Source organism: Corvus cornix, chromosome 1A (assembly GCF_000738735.6).
Source record: "Corvus cornix cornix isolate S_Up_H32 chromosome 1A, ASM73873v5, whole genome shotgun sequence".
Classification (NCBI taxonomy): domain Eukaryota; kingdom Metazoa; phylum Chordata; class Aves; order Passeriformes; family Corvidae; genus Corvus; species Corvus cornix.
In genome coordinates this window covers 56,146,795-56,161,434 of record NC_047057.1, presented here as the reverse complement: position 1 = coordinate 56,161,434, position 14,640 = coordinate 56,146,795, and the positions used below count along the sequence as shown (strand labels likewise).

The 14,640-nt window shown below is 39.8% G+C and overlaps 1 protein-coding gene across 10 annotated transcripts in view; it reads left to right on the top strand.

The window, feature by feature from the left end:
• CAPRIN2 (caprin family member 2) overlaps positions 1–14,640 on the top strand; it is a 33,309-nt gene that overhangs the window by 13,231 nt on the left and 5,438 nt on the right. For 4 of the 10 annotated variants that reach the window (XM_039571343.1, XM_039571341.1, XM_039571340.1 and 1 more), the window contains exons 9-16: positions 525–1,370; positions 6,508–6,639; positions 6,836–6,923; positions 7,366–7,421; positions 8,022–8,123; positions 9,774–9,884; positions 10,517–10,669; positions 13,697–13,880. In XM_039571343.1, the coding sequence (XP_039427277.1) occupies positions 525–1,370; positions 6,508–6,639; positions 6,836–6,923; positions 7,366–7,421; positions 8,022–8,123; positions 9,774–9,884; positions 10,517–10,669; positions 13,697–13,880 (1,672 nt within the window). The remainder of the gene's footprint in view (positions 1–524; positions 1,371–6,507; positions 6,640–6,835; positions 6,924–7,365; positions 7,422–8,021; positions 8,124–9,773; positions 9,885–10,516; positions 10,670–13,696; positions 13,881–14,640) is intronic. The other 6 variants (XM_039571349.1, XM_039571348.1, XM_039571347.1 and 3 more) reach the window with 4 other exon arrangements.

Sequence of the window (14,640 nt, the reverse complement as noted above, 5' to 3'; positions counted from 1 at the left end):
GACTTACTGACACTAAACAGCCTGCAGCTGAAGTCCAGTGGTACTAAATCTGAGAATATGGTGACATTTTAGTATTAAAACTCCACTGAGAATGAGGGTTATACTTGGTTACTGGGTCTAACATTTTGGGGCACTTAGCAGAATGTCTAATATAGTACCAAGGCTTAGTAGGTGCTTAGAAGGAGAGCTACCTTTATAAAAATCACAATTAAATATAGTATTGTCACTGTCTAGGAGCATCAGGTAGCACTGAGGATAAGGGCAGTAGATTCATTCAGCTGGGTTTTACTTGTGCTGTTCAGTACTGTTCCCTGTTTCTCTGTGGCATGCCAAGCAAAGCTAGTCTGCAGTGTTGCCGGATAAAGCCATGGCTGTCCACACGGTTTCTATGACTAGTGCTTAGACTGTCTAGGCTCTGCTTTTAGTCAGCAGTTTTCAGTAGCTGGGTGACCTAATTTAACTGACCTGAACTGTAGTAGCAAAACGTATTCTTGGGAGCCATTAAGTTTCTTTGGTCTATATAGTTTCTCAACAGGCGTTATTTGCCTGAGGCAGAATACTCTGTCAAGAAGAAGCCAGAAGAGCCCAGATCTTGGGAAGCCGAGTGTGCTAGAAAGCAAGAACCTCCAAAGTCCTGGGAGATGCTTGTTGATATTGAAGAGCAGGAAGAGAAGCAGAAACAAGAGATCTTAAAGCCTTGGGAAGCTCGTGTTAGACAGCAAGAACTAAAAAGACCAGATTCTCCAAAGCCTTGGGAAGCTCGTGCTAAAGAGGAGGAACAGAAGCGTGAGTCTGCAAAGCCCTGGGAGACCCGTGGGGAGGAGGAACAACAGAAGAAGCTGGAAGCTCCAAAGGCATGGGTAGCACGTGTCCGAGAGGAGCAGGAGTCTCCCAAACCCTGGGTAGCAAAGGTTAGGGAAGAGCAGGACCAGAAGAAACAGGAATCACCTAAGCCATGGGTAACAAAAGTTAGGGAAGAGCAGGAGCAGAAAAAGCAGGAGTCCTCAAAACCTTGGGTAACCAAAGTTAAGGAAGAACCAGAAGAAAAGCGGGAATCTCCAAAACCTTGGGTAACCCAAACTAGGGAGCAACCAGAACAAAAGAAGCCAGACCCTATGAAAACATGGGAAGTGCCTGTTAGGGAAGAGCCAGAGCAAAAGAAGCAGGAGCCTGTGAAGGCTTGGGCTGCACATGTTAGGGAGGAGCCAGAACAAAAGAAGCAGGAGACTCGAGAGGCTTGGGAAAAAGCTGACAGGCAGCAGCAAGTGTCATCACCGCAGTTACAGAACCCTCCGAAGTCCTGGGCAGCTGCCAGTATGGGGCCAAAGGAGCAGATGGGGCCAAAGAAGTTTGATATGGAACCCAAAGAAGTGAGTTGGCATATGTAGTATTATCTGTCATAAGCTTTTGACATTAGTGTATTGGAATAAAGCCGCCTATACACCAAGCAGGGGTGTATAAGGTGTATTTTGTAGGCCAATATTTAGACTCCCATTTCATTCTTTCTTGGGGGAAATACTTCTGGCGGATAAAGTTTATATTTGAATAGCAAGATGGTCTGCTTTGTTTTTTACATCAGCAAAGTATTGCTGTGTTTGAACCTTGAATAACTGCTTTATGCATAAGACAGAAGAATTAACTTGGTTCATCTGTAGCTATTGGCTCTGTCCACTGTTAGCAGTACAAAGCAGGTATGACTCATCCAGGGATCAAATACTTTGTGGCTGCATGCAAATAACACTTCAGTAATTTTTAGGCTTTTGATTAAAATAGCTGCTGATTCAAGAGAGATCTAATGTCTAGATCAAGCAATACCAACTGTACAGGGGCTTAAATATGTATTTCCAGATGAATGCATAAACCATACTGCTGTCCTGGGACTCTAACAATAGCAGAGTGTTCGAAATGTAAAATGAAAGCCATTGCATGGCTTACAGCTGAGCAGGCTGCTACCCTTTGGGCACATTACCTTCTTTCTCACCTCAGCTTGGGTAGCATTGGCGCTGATCACTGTAAAAACAGGTAACTGAGCTCTGCTATGTCTGCCTTAGACACTAAGAGAAGTGTTACTCTAAAGGTAGACTTGAGGAAGAAAATATGGGGAATTGAGTGCTTCTTTGTGCACAGTGTTGTCACAACTACTATCTTCCTGCAAGAAAGCAGGAATCAGTATGTCCCATGTTACTCATGGCAAATGATTAAGCTTGTATCTTGTCAGTAAACTTGACTTAACTGAAAAATGGATATTCTTGTGCTTAGAGGCGAGACCGCAAACAGAAGGTTGAACCCGAGATTAAAAGAGTATGTAACATGCAGCACTGGGTAACAGCATGGGATTATGGTGTTTCAGCTTGATCCATCTTTACACTAAGCTGTGTAGAATCTTGTGTCCACTGGTGGTGGTGGTGGTACAAGTAGAAAAGCTGGTTGCCTCACTAAGTAACTCTGAGCACAAATAGGTGTTGTGCACCCAACTATGCACAGTATTCCTGTAACTGAAACTAGGTATTGGAATAGTCTCAAGCACTTGTAAGGTGCCTTGGAATTTCTGGTGTCAGATTACCTTAAATGCAAGATGCTTCCTAATGAGAAGATACTTCCTCTTGTTTTTGTATGGGATGGATGGATGGCTTAAGTGGTTGAGAAAACTTTGCTGCAGCAAGTAAAAAAAGGGTTTCCAGTCATCTGGAGAAACTTGCAAACGGCTTCAGAATCTCCCTGGTAGCGTGCAGGTGCGCATATACTGGCAAAATTAAACTGAATGCTGGAATGTGAGGTCACTGAAGGGGGATTGCTGAATTAAGTAAACAAAGAGTGTTTTATAATATTCAAACTTGGATTTACATAGACCATAGGAAAGCATCAGCTGGCTTTATTTTTGCTTAGTAGCTATTGAGAAATCCTAGTATCAAAAGTATATTCAATAGAGTAGAGAACAGTGTACTGTCAACATAACTAGTTTCCATAACCAGCTTTTTAAAAAAGACATCTTCGACTTGAGGTCCATAAAAAGAACAATTAAAATCATGTTAAGCTCTTCAGATAACAATTTCTCTTGCACTTGCTTATATAAAAAAGAGGCAATGCAGTGCTATAGTTGGATCTGTTTAACTCTGAGAGAATCTATAAATGCTCTTGTGCAAGGATGTAGGCATGTCAGATAAAAGACTTGTGCCACTGCTGCTGCCCTCTGAGCTGAAACTGTTAGAGCTCTGAGGTCTTTAAAAAAACCTATGTTTTGAGGTATTTAAATATGCTTATTTAACTTAATGTACCTTAAGGTGCCATACCTAAGAAGCTGAGCTGAAGATAGAAGGGTGAGCTGATGTGCAGACCTGTTTAACTGTTGTTCTGTTTAAATGTTTGTGCAATCTGTGGACCAGCAAACTTGGTTAGAGCTGAATTTGTGGCCTGCTACAGGAAAGCAAAACAGTTTGGCTTGTGCTGTCATCCAGTGTGTCGTTTAATTCACACGTGCTGTGAATGCTGCTCTGAGTAGTAAGCAGATTTTAATTGTGTATCTACATGGCACAGCTGGCAATAACTGATTACAGCTTAGGTATTTCCACCTCATTTAGTACTCCATAACCAACAAACCTAAAGAGGAATTGAAGTCCTGTCTCACAGAATGAAGTTTTACTAGTAAATGAAATGGTTGAAGTGGTGTGTTAGTGGTGCATGTAAGCAGACCTTCAGTCTCTAAAAATTCCAGCTTTAACAGGAGTCCTTAGTATATTGGCACTCTGACTAGCCAAATTCCAAAGTGGTCATTGGTTTATTTGCAATGGTTTAATGGGTCCTAGAACAAATTCTAGATGTTTCACCTCTACTTTCAGTCAATTCTCTGGATGTAAGGCAAGACACTTTTTGCTGAATGTGTAAGTAGTGTTGAAGCTAGGTTTCAAAAACATTTCTTATGACAAATTAGACCCTCAACTTACTAGTACTGTTAAACTCTAGTGGTTCAAGCAACATTCAGGTTAGTGTTAAGTGATCTTAGCATGTACAGGTTTGCTCTGAGCCAGACTAGTAGGTCAGAATCTGCTGCTAGTTTTTAATGACTACCAGAAACAATAGTAGGCTAGAAAGAAAACTTGGTTTAAAACCATCTTAAATGTCAAGTGCCTGCTCTTCTTCAAAGCATCTCTTTATAAAAAGGCATAAAAACTGAAATACTTTAATTTCCTGATACCTTCCTGTATATGATCTTATATTGCACTTAAGTATTGTAGTTTTGAACTCCTAGGTACCAGCAAAGCAGCAAATCAATATGAGGCTGCTTCTGGCTGGTGTATTTTAATATATATGAACTAGAAAATAACTTCTATGGAATGGAAAGTCTCAATGTTTCAGTCCTGGTTTAAAGCCCTGATATCATATATGTAACCCTGCCTTCTCGTACTTCTTGAAGTAAAGAATGCTACCAGCATAATGCACAGAGTGTGAGCTGGGGAAGGAGATAAAAACTCTGACAAATTGTAGAAGCATACAGGAATTTTATCATCTTTGGAAGCAATGTCACTTTGAAAAGTGACAAGTCTTTTCTGCTTCTGTGCTCTTGGGGCTTTTTCAGCTTTTTTTTGTGTTTAATGTACAAGTCTCACTTAAGAGCTTTAGACCCTGCCAGACTTGACCTAGTTAGGTCAAGGTTAAAGGTGAAAGGCTTCTGTTACCCATTTTCAAACATACAGAACCAGTTTGGTAGTGTCCTTGTGTCTTAGCAGAGATGGTAGTGAGGAGGAAGAGGGTAACAAAAGCATGAATCAGTTTGACCCATACTGGATTTACTATGACAGCAAGTGCTGTAAAATTAAGACTATTTGCAAGTGAGGACTGAAAGTGATGGACAAAAAGATTCAGATTGCCAGTAACTTAATCTATAACTCACTGAGATTAACTTTATTCAGCTGTATCTTTTTTCCTACACTAATATCCTTAAAAGCTTTAGTTACTGTTCATTATTGGAAGCTATAGCAGTATAAACTTGTATTTAACGGGTAGTCAAAGGTAGTGCTTGTGCAGCAGAATTTCTAATTAAGATAGAGCTGTACAAAGATGCACTCTGAACTCTAGAATGAAGTAAAACTTCTCACAGCTGATCAAGCAGCTATCATGTGGGCCACACAGATACTAGAGACAGAGTCCTCCCAAGTTAATCATGTGCTGTAAGCTTCTTGCCTGTGCATGGTATTGGAATTTCTGCAAAGGCCAGAGATTAGTTTCAGATAACTGTCAAAAAGGAAATGCAGGAGTGTTCTTAGGCTTGTCCTAAAAGTGGACAAAGAGCACTTCATCAGTTTGTTATGGATTTAGTGTGACAATTGTCATAACACAAATAGCCTTCTGCTATATATTTTCCAATGACTTCATGCAAATACTCACTAACATGCCTGTACAATATATTGAAGTAGTAACCTCCTGTTAGAAACACAGGTGTTGAAAATAAAGGCTTTCACATATTCCTGCTATCTCAACATTTGGGCCAGTTGAAATAATGCAACTTAATGTCTTCAGATTTGCCTCCCTCTAGCTGCACAGAACAGCAAAACTTTAGAGAACCACAAAAAGTTATTGGGTTAAAATACTTCTAACAAGCCTGCCTCTTCTCTGAGCTGCTTTCAAAAGATGTGTTAGACTATCTAGACAGTCTAAGATTATTGTCACCCTTTAAACAACAGGGCTTCTGCTACTTAAGGAGCTTACTATTATAATTTTTCTGTTACCTTAGACTGACTTGTTCTCTGACAAAGCATGTCCCTCTTTTAAAGTGGAGTGAGAACCAGTTGGGATGAACTCTTAAGGAACCAGCTGAAATACTCAAGGAGTGATAAAGCCCTGCAAAAGTCCATGTTAGGTTGTTGTGTAGGAGCACAGGTATATTTATGCCAAATTTGGATGTAATACTTTCTGCAGGAGCTGGTGCATTGAGATCATCTGGCTTTTTAGTAGAAACACTTTGGTCTCATCCCAAGTTACTTGCTTGCAGTATATCTCTTAGGTGCAGTTTTTACAGATTGTCTGGAAATGCCATCCTAATAAAAGATCTGTACTTACTGGTGTAGGCTCTCTTGGGAGGAAGTAAACCTTGAGTGATGCAGCTTTGATTTTTAAGTTTGCTCTGTCCTTCAAATTAAATGTGACTGTCCTTAGACGCAAGTGCCTAATTTTGCGCTAGATGCAGTCAACTTTACGTTAGACTATAAGAAATTGAAGTGAATTAATCTAGTGAAAGGTGTTCCTGCCCATGGCAGGGAGGTTGGAACTAGATAATCTTCAATCTCTCTTCTGACCCAAACCATTCTATAAAATATGTGGCTTAACTAGTTGTAGCAACAGGAAGATGACTTTTTTCTGATAAAGCGAAAGCTTGATTCAAGAAATATCAATAACAGCACAGAATTCCTTGGCCCACAGTGTCTGACACCTCTTGGTTGCTCTGGAAGTGTATTGGATAAGGGATCTTGTCCTGCTTCCAGTAGTAGATTTAATATAATTTCTCCTTATTAGGTGCCTAAACCTGTACATCAGCCAGCTGCAGAATTTTGCTCTACTTCAACTCTTCCAAAAGATCCAGTATTGAGAAGGGAAAAACTTCAGGATCTGATGACTCAGATACAAGGGACTTACAACTTCATGCAAGTATGTTTTTCTGTGCTGTTGTAGTACAAAGCTCCAGTTCCTACTGGGTTAGGGAGAACAGTGCTGACAATGTGCGTTGGCACTGAATGAATGAATTTACCTCTAATTAGCTAACAGCAGCTTGTCAAGTGAGAATGTTTCATTTGTGTCTAGACTTTAATTTTTTTTCTACCCAATGGTGATCTTTTTTTGAAAGGAGTCCATTCTGGATTTTGATAAAGCTTCACCAAGTGCCATTGGTTCATCCCAACCTCCTTCAGTTACTCCAGCAAGTAGTCCTGTAGGTAGGTGATACTATAAGTGTAAATGGTATGTAAAATTTTGCAAGCACTAACAGGGTTTGCTTGGGCTGTAGATCAGTAGGCCTGGTGAAGATAGCTTGTTTAATTATAAAGAACAGACCATGCTAAAAGACTGGGTGGATCTTGGGCTGTAGATCTCAATTACCCAGTTTATTAATTTTTTTCTTAATCTGGAAAGTGGCTATCTCTTCTGTGGTAAAAATATTTTTATCATTGAATACCTGTCCTCTTTTACCAAAAACCTGAAGTTTTCAATTGGGTGTAGTTTGCTGATGCTAGGTTTAAATATTTGCAGTCCACGTGATAAAAATAGTTTGTATCTTCACATACCAAATATTTTAAAATAATAGAACTGCACACTGAAACTATTATGCAGTGTTTGAATTTAAAAGTAAATGTTGCTTAATGCATCCTACTTTTACAGCTTCAAAAGAGCAGAAACTGCCAAGTCAGAGTGATTTTCTTCAACAGCCCCTTCAGGTAAGTTGAAGTTAGGGCTGACCTGAAGAGGCAGATAGAAGTTATTTACCAGCATGGACTTATACTTGAGTTGTTTTTCTTGTCAGTTGCTTTGTATTTCATACAAGGTAATAGCTTGTGAGTCTAAGATCACTCAAATGCTGACAAAGCTGGCTGCTCTTCTGGTTGAAAAGGGGCAATAAATGCTTGAAAATTCTTGAAGTATGTTGAAGACATGCTGAAATAGCTTGCATATTTTACCTATAGATTCAGGTCATAGCTAGTAGTTGTGTGCAGAAGAACAGCTAGTTTCTTTCCTAGGTAGTGCATGTTTCCATTTTCAAGATCCTTACACCAAAGATTGTGTCTCAAGCTTTGGTAATTGTGGTTAAATGAACCTTAAATTGACTCACTGTGCTTGCATGTCTTGTGACTTTTGCTTTTAAATGTTTCCTTGCCACTAATGAGAATTCCTAGAAAACTGACTAACTGGTCAAAACACTTTGGTCCCTGCCTTATTGTGAGGCTTACTTGGACGTGCTCAGGGTGTGAGTCTTAGTGAAACCAAACATTTACGTTCAATATTTTCGAAACCTTCTCTCTGTCTTCTCTCCTTGCAAGCCTGCTGCTTCATCCATGGCACTGCATGGTTCAAACACTTCCCTAGCATCTGCTGATCACGCTCTTTCTGGCTCTGAAACTGAGGACTTGGTGACACCACAGGTACCATACCCTGGGGTTCACTGGCATTCAGATCTGTGTGACAGCCAGCCCTAACAGAAAGCTGAGCTGGGGCCCTCCTGAGTAGCTGTACTTGAACAACATACAGGGACAGAATGCAAGTGGCAGCAGTAGTATAGCCTGCAATCTGGAATACTTAAAGATGGGTGGAAAAGTCTTGCTAGTACTGCATGAATGCAAAGTGAACAGTCTGCTTCTTGACACAGGAAGGGTGTGGGATGAAAAATGCTCACTAAAAAGTGTGGTGCACATTCTTGTGGGAACATGGGAGCAGCATAAATATTTGCTTTGGGTACAGTGTAGAATAGTCCCTCTAATGATGACAAAGGTTGCATAAATTTGGGATGGGTACTGTCATGAAACAGCAGAACCTGTGTGTAACCTGAAGACTGAGATGTTCTCTCAAGCACTAACTGAAGAAATACTGGGAATCTGACTTCCTTATGTTCAGCTAAGACCTAAAACTTTGCTTAATTGCATTTATGTGCAGTTAAATCTTCAAATAACATTCAAATAGTGTTTAGAGCTGAGAAGTTTCAATTTATGCAGATCACTGTCTTAAAGATCTCTTGTGAGTTGTATTGCTGTGTTCAAGAACACAGCTGGCTCTTTCCTGTTGGACTCTATAACTCAGAGTATGTAGATCATAATGGGAAATGTTCTCTTTACGTTTTTTTTGCTGATGTACATGTTACCAGCATACTGTGTATGTAGTACTTACTTTTTCTCAATATACTGTATAGCTGAATATAATGCTCTGACAGGGCTTATTAGTCTTACTACCTCTTGAATCAGCAGTTCTGTCCCAATTCTTGACACCTTCTCTCACTTCTACAGTGCCATGAGACTCCTTGTGCTGAGAAGAATTCAATGATTTTGCTGTTCAATATGCATCCAGAAGGCTTGTGCTGTGCTATAAAGTAGAACATCTGATTTAGTAGAATGTTCTGAGATTTCTTGCAAACTTATTGTTTGGAATTTGGGTTGCTTGTGCCCAGCCTATCTCTAGTCCCTTCAGCTTGAAGTCTAGTGTGTCTTTCCAGGGAAAGCAGTAGATAAGTTTTTGTTCCAGCACAACCAGGGAATACACACCATGGCGACAGTGCTCCTCCTGGTGTGCAAGTACATCCCAGTGCTGTCTGAGGCACTGTGATGTGTACATGGTGAGCACAGGACTGGTAGTCTTTAGCCCTAGGTTCTGTATTTAAGTATTAAGCAACTCCTAAACTTTACAAGTGTGAGCTAACTACAGAACATGCAGGCTTTGCAAAGCCTTCTTTGACAGAGCTTACCAGAAGCTCAACTTATCTTTCCATTTGATTCAGTGAGACAGGTGTGTGTTGCAGGCTTCACTGTAAGTGCTTGCAGTAATCTACTGTTCTTAAAATGATCTGACTTTGCAGGGCTAGTTGTACAACCAGTTGTGTAAGAAGAGTAATCTAAATTTGGATCTCTAAAGGTAATTACTTGAAGCTTTGGTTAAGATGACTGTTTAGTGCTTTGGCTTTGGACTTAATGTTTGTGCTGGTCTTTGAAAATCTATTTGTTTCAACTTTTCCACTGGTGTTTCATAGCTTTACCAGAACTCTGTAGTGCTGCTTGTAATAGCAGGTGCATTATGGCTTCTTCTAGGCAGCAACATCACTTTCTCAAGAGAATGAGAAATACACTTCCCAGCCTCTATATCAGACAAGTTCACGTATTTCTGAGCCACTGATACCTAAAAAGATTGAAATTGCCCAGGTGAGCTATCACAAGTAAGGTAAATATTTAAGTTGCTGAAATGGTAAGGCTCTAGATGTGGTCCTTTTGACTCCTGATTCCTAAAAATATTGGTATTCTAAATCAACATTTCATTTTGCCATCTGCACAGCTGAGGCCTAATGCTGGTTAATACTTTGTCTGGACAACTCAGCATTGTTTCTAATCTGAAACATAATTAAGTTGGAAACGGAAAAAAATCAGACCCTCTAAATTTCCTAAGTTCCTCCAGAAAAGAGAAGTAATTTTTAATATCAGCCAAAGAATCTTCTATTAATAAATGGAACAGAAAGCATTCTGTGTGTCCTTAGTGGTAGGGAAAAAATACCTAGTGTCTCTTTATTGTGATATTATGCCAAAGAATGGTATGTATAGTAGCTCATAGGCACATTTCACTTAATCAGCAGAGACTGCAATAGAAGTACTGTTTGCTGAGGATGCACAGCAAGATTTGAAATTGTAAGCAAAAGCTATTTTGTAGCTCTACTATGTCCAAATGTCATCCTGTAGAAACTGCTGACTTCTGTCAGGCTAGGCTTTAGAACAAATTAACTGCTTCTGTTACTGCCTGATAATTATCAAGTGACCTTTCATTACATTTGTTCTTCCCCCAGGCAACTATTCCCCTCCCAAGTGAGCCACAGTCACCATTGCCTACTTCAAGCACCCCCATGCCATCAGTGCCACCAGCGCAAAGCTTTCAGTCTCCTCCAGCAAGCAGCAGCTCTGTCACAATAACAGCAGCTCCCTTTCAGGCTATGCAGACTGTAAGTATGCAACACGCAGAAAGAATTGACAGTGATGTAACTTGGGACTAGCACTGAGGAACTGGCTCCTCTTGGAATAGTGCCAAACTCGATAGATCGTTTTGTTTTAACAATAAAACCTAGATTAGTCCTCTGGTTCTCTAATGCCTTCAGAACTTAAAACACATCAGCTAAGAACAAAGATCCTGGAAAACACATCAGCTAAGAACAAAGATCCTGGTTTTGCTCTGTATAGTCCCCAAAACACTAATACTAGGATATTTTAGTAGCCTCAAGGAACTAAGAGGGAGAAGGCAGGCCTGAAATTAACAGATTTATAGCTATGCCCTAAAGTAAGGTTTGATGTTACAGTTTTCTTGGGAAAAGATTTCAAATTAAACAGACTTCACTGGAGAACAGGAATCCTGAATTATATAGCTGTTAGGACAAAATGCTTTCAGAAGCCTGAGTTTGTCTTGCTGCTTTTTATAGTGTTTGTTTCAGTGGGGTAAAACTCAGTCCAATGGAATTATGGAAAATGTCTTTTTGGTAAAACTGGTGTTGCTCATTATCCTAAGTTGTTAACAAGCAGTCAGTGTACATATCCAGGAAACAGACCAAACAGTCTGAGATGTTTGCTGCAAATATAGAGCATCAGTAATAGTGTATGGCCTCAAAAAATAGTATCAAACATTGTTACTTCCTGGTAATCTGCAGTGCAGGCTTAGAGAGGTTCAGAGGAAGGCTCTCCATTTCATTAGGTTCAACTGCAGAGAAGGTAACATTGTTTACTCCTCTGGTACGTTCTTCAGAAGATGATACAAACATTCATTTAATGTTTTCCTCAAAAGCAAGCTTTAGATTCTCCAAAGGCATTCTCTATTTTAACGAAAGTACCAGTGCAATTCACAACTTGCTGGATAATCTCTGTCTTGCAGTATGGGGACATATGTGGTAGGAGCTGGTGGAAGAAGGTAGCTAATAGCCTTTCAAATCACAGGAGTCAACAACTAAAACATCTGAGACATCCTGCTGTGGTCTGTAGTAAAATCACTGCATTGACTTTTTCTGCTTGGTTTTCTGTATTTGTAGAAGAGGTCCAAGTAGAACCTACCTCAGAGGCACAGAATTGTGATGCACATTACAGATAAGTGGTAGGGAGGTGGGTTTTTTTCTAAGCTAGATATGTTTAAGTTATGCAAAGTGGCTAGGTGGTGATTTTCTCCTGAAAGTGGAGAAGTAGCAGCATGCTATGATTGAGGAATCCGGAGTCTTTTGGGGACCCAGTCTATAAGGTAAGGGTCTGTCATGGTATAAATATGGAGTCTTGGTCTCAGTCATTCTGGTTATGTCGGAACTTGTCTGTGTTCAGAGTGCTTTGATCATAACAATACCACTGAAAGTTCACTTGAACTAATGCCATGTTTTCAGAGATGTTAAATGTCCAAGATTGCTCTTGGGATTTTTGGGTAAACCTGGCAAACATCTGTCACTAAGTCATGAAGATGTTCATTCCTCTTGTAGTGGTAGGAATCTTTAACTTTGCAGTGCAGGGTTCTCTTCTTCCCTACATTGCTTAGATTCTCATTGCTGCCAGGAAAACATAGCCATTGCACTTGAGTAGATAGCCAGGATAATTCCTTGCCAAATAGTGGTATCACAGTGACAGTAATGGAAGTATCTGATTACAGGTTTTCAAACATCCTATTGCTGCTCTTGTGCTTATGGAAGCTTAAAGGCAGACTTGGCCTGTAGCCCTAGTCCTTGATTTGAATTCCACCTCTAACCCTCACTGCAGGAAAAAGCAGACCACTTGCTACAAATACTTCAGCATGTGGGTGTTGACAGCCTGACTGCCCTGCATTCTCAAATTTCTTTTAGAAAAAGGATTAGCTTTGGATCACTTTGTTTACCAGATGAAGTGATCAAAATTAAAAAAAACCAACCAAACAAAACAAACCACCAAAACCAACAAAGCCTGTTTTTTTTACAGTGGTTCAAAATTTATGCTCAACACTTCAATATCATGAGGCATTTCCATGCTGCCTCTTAGAGGCAATACTGGGTTTCATGACCCTGGAAAAAGTATTTGTTTCTTGCTTTTTAATTAAAGGGCATCAGCAAATGGGAAGAATTGTCAAGCTGTGAAGCTGTTTCTTGCATTGTGTAGCTGTGCCTTTTGCCCAAGTCTGTCTTCAGAGAGTTTATAGTCTTGGAAAATGGTCAGATACATGTGTAGACTCAGTACCAGTAGTGCTGACAGTTCTTTATGTGAAATTTAGATCCTTTTAATCAAAATAGACTTTGCCTATTTGATGTTGATACTAGTTGATACTTTTAACAGCATTATTTCTGGTGATTGTGTTATTGGCTATAAAGTAATACAGTCACTGAAGTGACTGGGGTCTGGTTGATTAGATTTAACTAACAGTAATATCTGCTCATCATTGTACTTCCCAGACTATAACATTTGAATGACAAGGCTCATGTAGGGTAAGTGTTTACTCTTGGGGAATTTTAAGTGAGTAGAAAAGATGAAGTTGACTTTACTGAAGGGGTAAATGATGTCTAATATGGTGTCTGAGTGGATAGCAGTGTTGCATCAGGTTCCAAGACACATATAAACACCCAGGTTGTTCCTAAATGGGAATATCTCATCTCAATGTAAGCTGTCCCAGCTTCAGGTTGAGCTGTAGGACAGGTAGTCAGTGGATTTCACAGTGGATTTCCCATAGAAGGAAAATAGCTTGTTGTATGGTAATTGTTCTGCTGATAAGAGTACAGTAGCTCTGCTGATAGAGTACAGTAGCTATGGTGAATCAAGCTGTTCCTTGGGTACTAGCTACATAAACAGGAGTGTGTTCTGTGAGTTTACTGAGAGAGAAAAGGATGGGTTGATGTATGGTGTTCTTGATTATTTCTAAGAAACAGTTGGTGTTCTAGAGATGTTAAAAAGCATATGGATTTAAACCACAGCCTAGCAGGGTGGTGGCATAGGTAGAGACTTTAGCTGGTAGTGTTAAGCACTCGTTTTCAAATATGTTGTAGGTATTTAAAGTGAATGCACCACTGCCTCCACGTAAAGACCAGGAAATTAAAGAGGATTCTTCATATTCAGCAGGATATAACCAGAGTTTCTCCACAGCAAGTACACAGACTCCTCCTCAATGCCAGTTGCAATCTTCTCATGTTGCAGAACAAACCTCTCTTTCACAAGAATCTCTGTCTTCAGGTGAGAACTGCACTTGGATCTGTATTTCAAGTAGTCTTTAAGTATGTTCTGTTTATATCACTATTTAAATTCATTATCATGTGCTGTTGAGTTCTTCTAACCCAGTGAAATTCTTAACAGGTGCTACATAAATGTCTAACATTAGGCATACATCAATTCTAATGTAGTTGATGGTATGTAAACTTGATTTCAAAACTGCTAGCAGGATGAAAGGCTGGTTCATACTTGTTTCTATATTAGATGAACAGACTGTTGTCACTTACATGCCTGAATTTCTCACCAGTAGGTGAGAAATTCAAGTATGTGGTGATACTTGCCAGTCAAACAATCATTTGCTTGGAATAGCAGCAATGATGAAATACTCTTATTTAAAATCATTAATCTGGTCTCTGGTAGTAGTGCTGTCAGTGCTGGGAGCTTCTGAATGCTAAGTAAGAAAGCTGGGAAAAGTTTTCAATCTGACCTGAGAAGTACTGAACTAGTAAGTGGTCTTGAGCTGTTGCATTCAACACAAACCTGACCTACTTGACATTCAGGTAGTGCACCAGGTGGATTTGTATAGCTGGCACTAAATTTGACATGAAACTGGCCCCTAAATATCTTGAAGTTTTAGGATGAAAGAAAGTGACAGCTAGGGATCTGTATTCATAACGCTATCTAATGAAATGGCTCAAGGTCATTTAAAACTGCTGTTTTTCTGCCAGAGTGGTTTTCATAGGTCTTAGGCTAGAAACAGACTGATAGTGTGTGAAGTGAATGA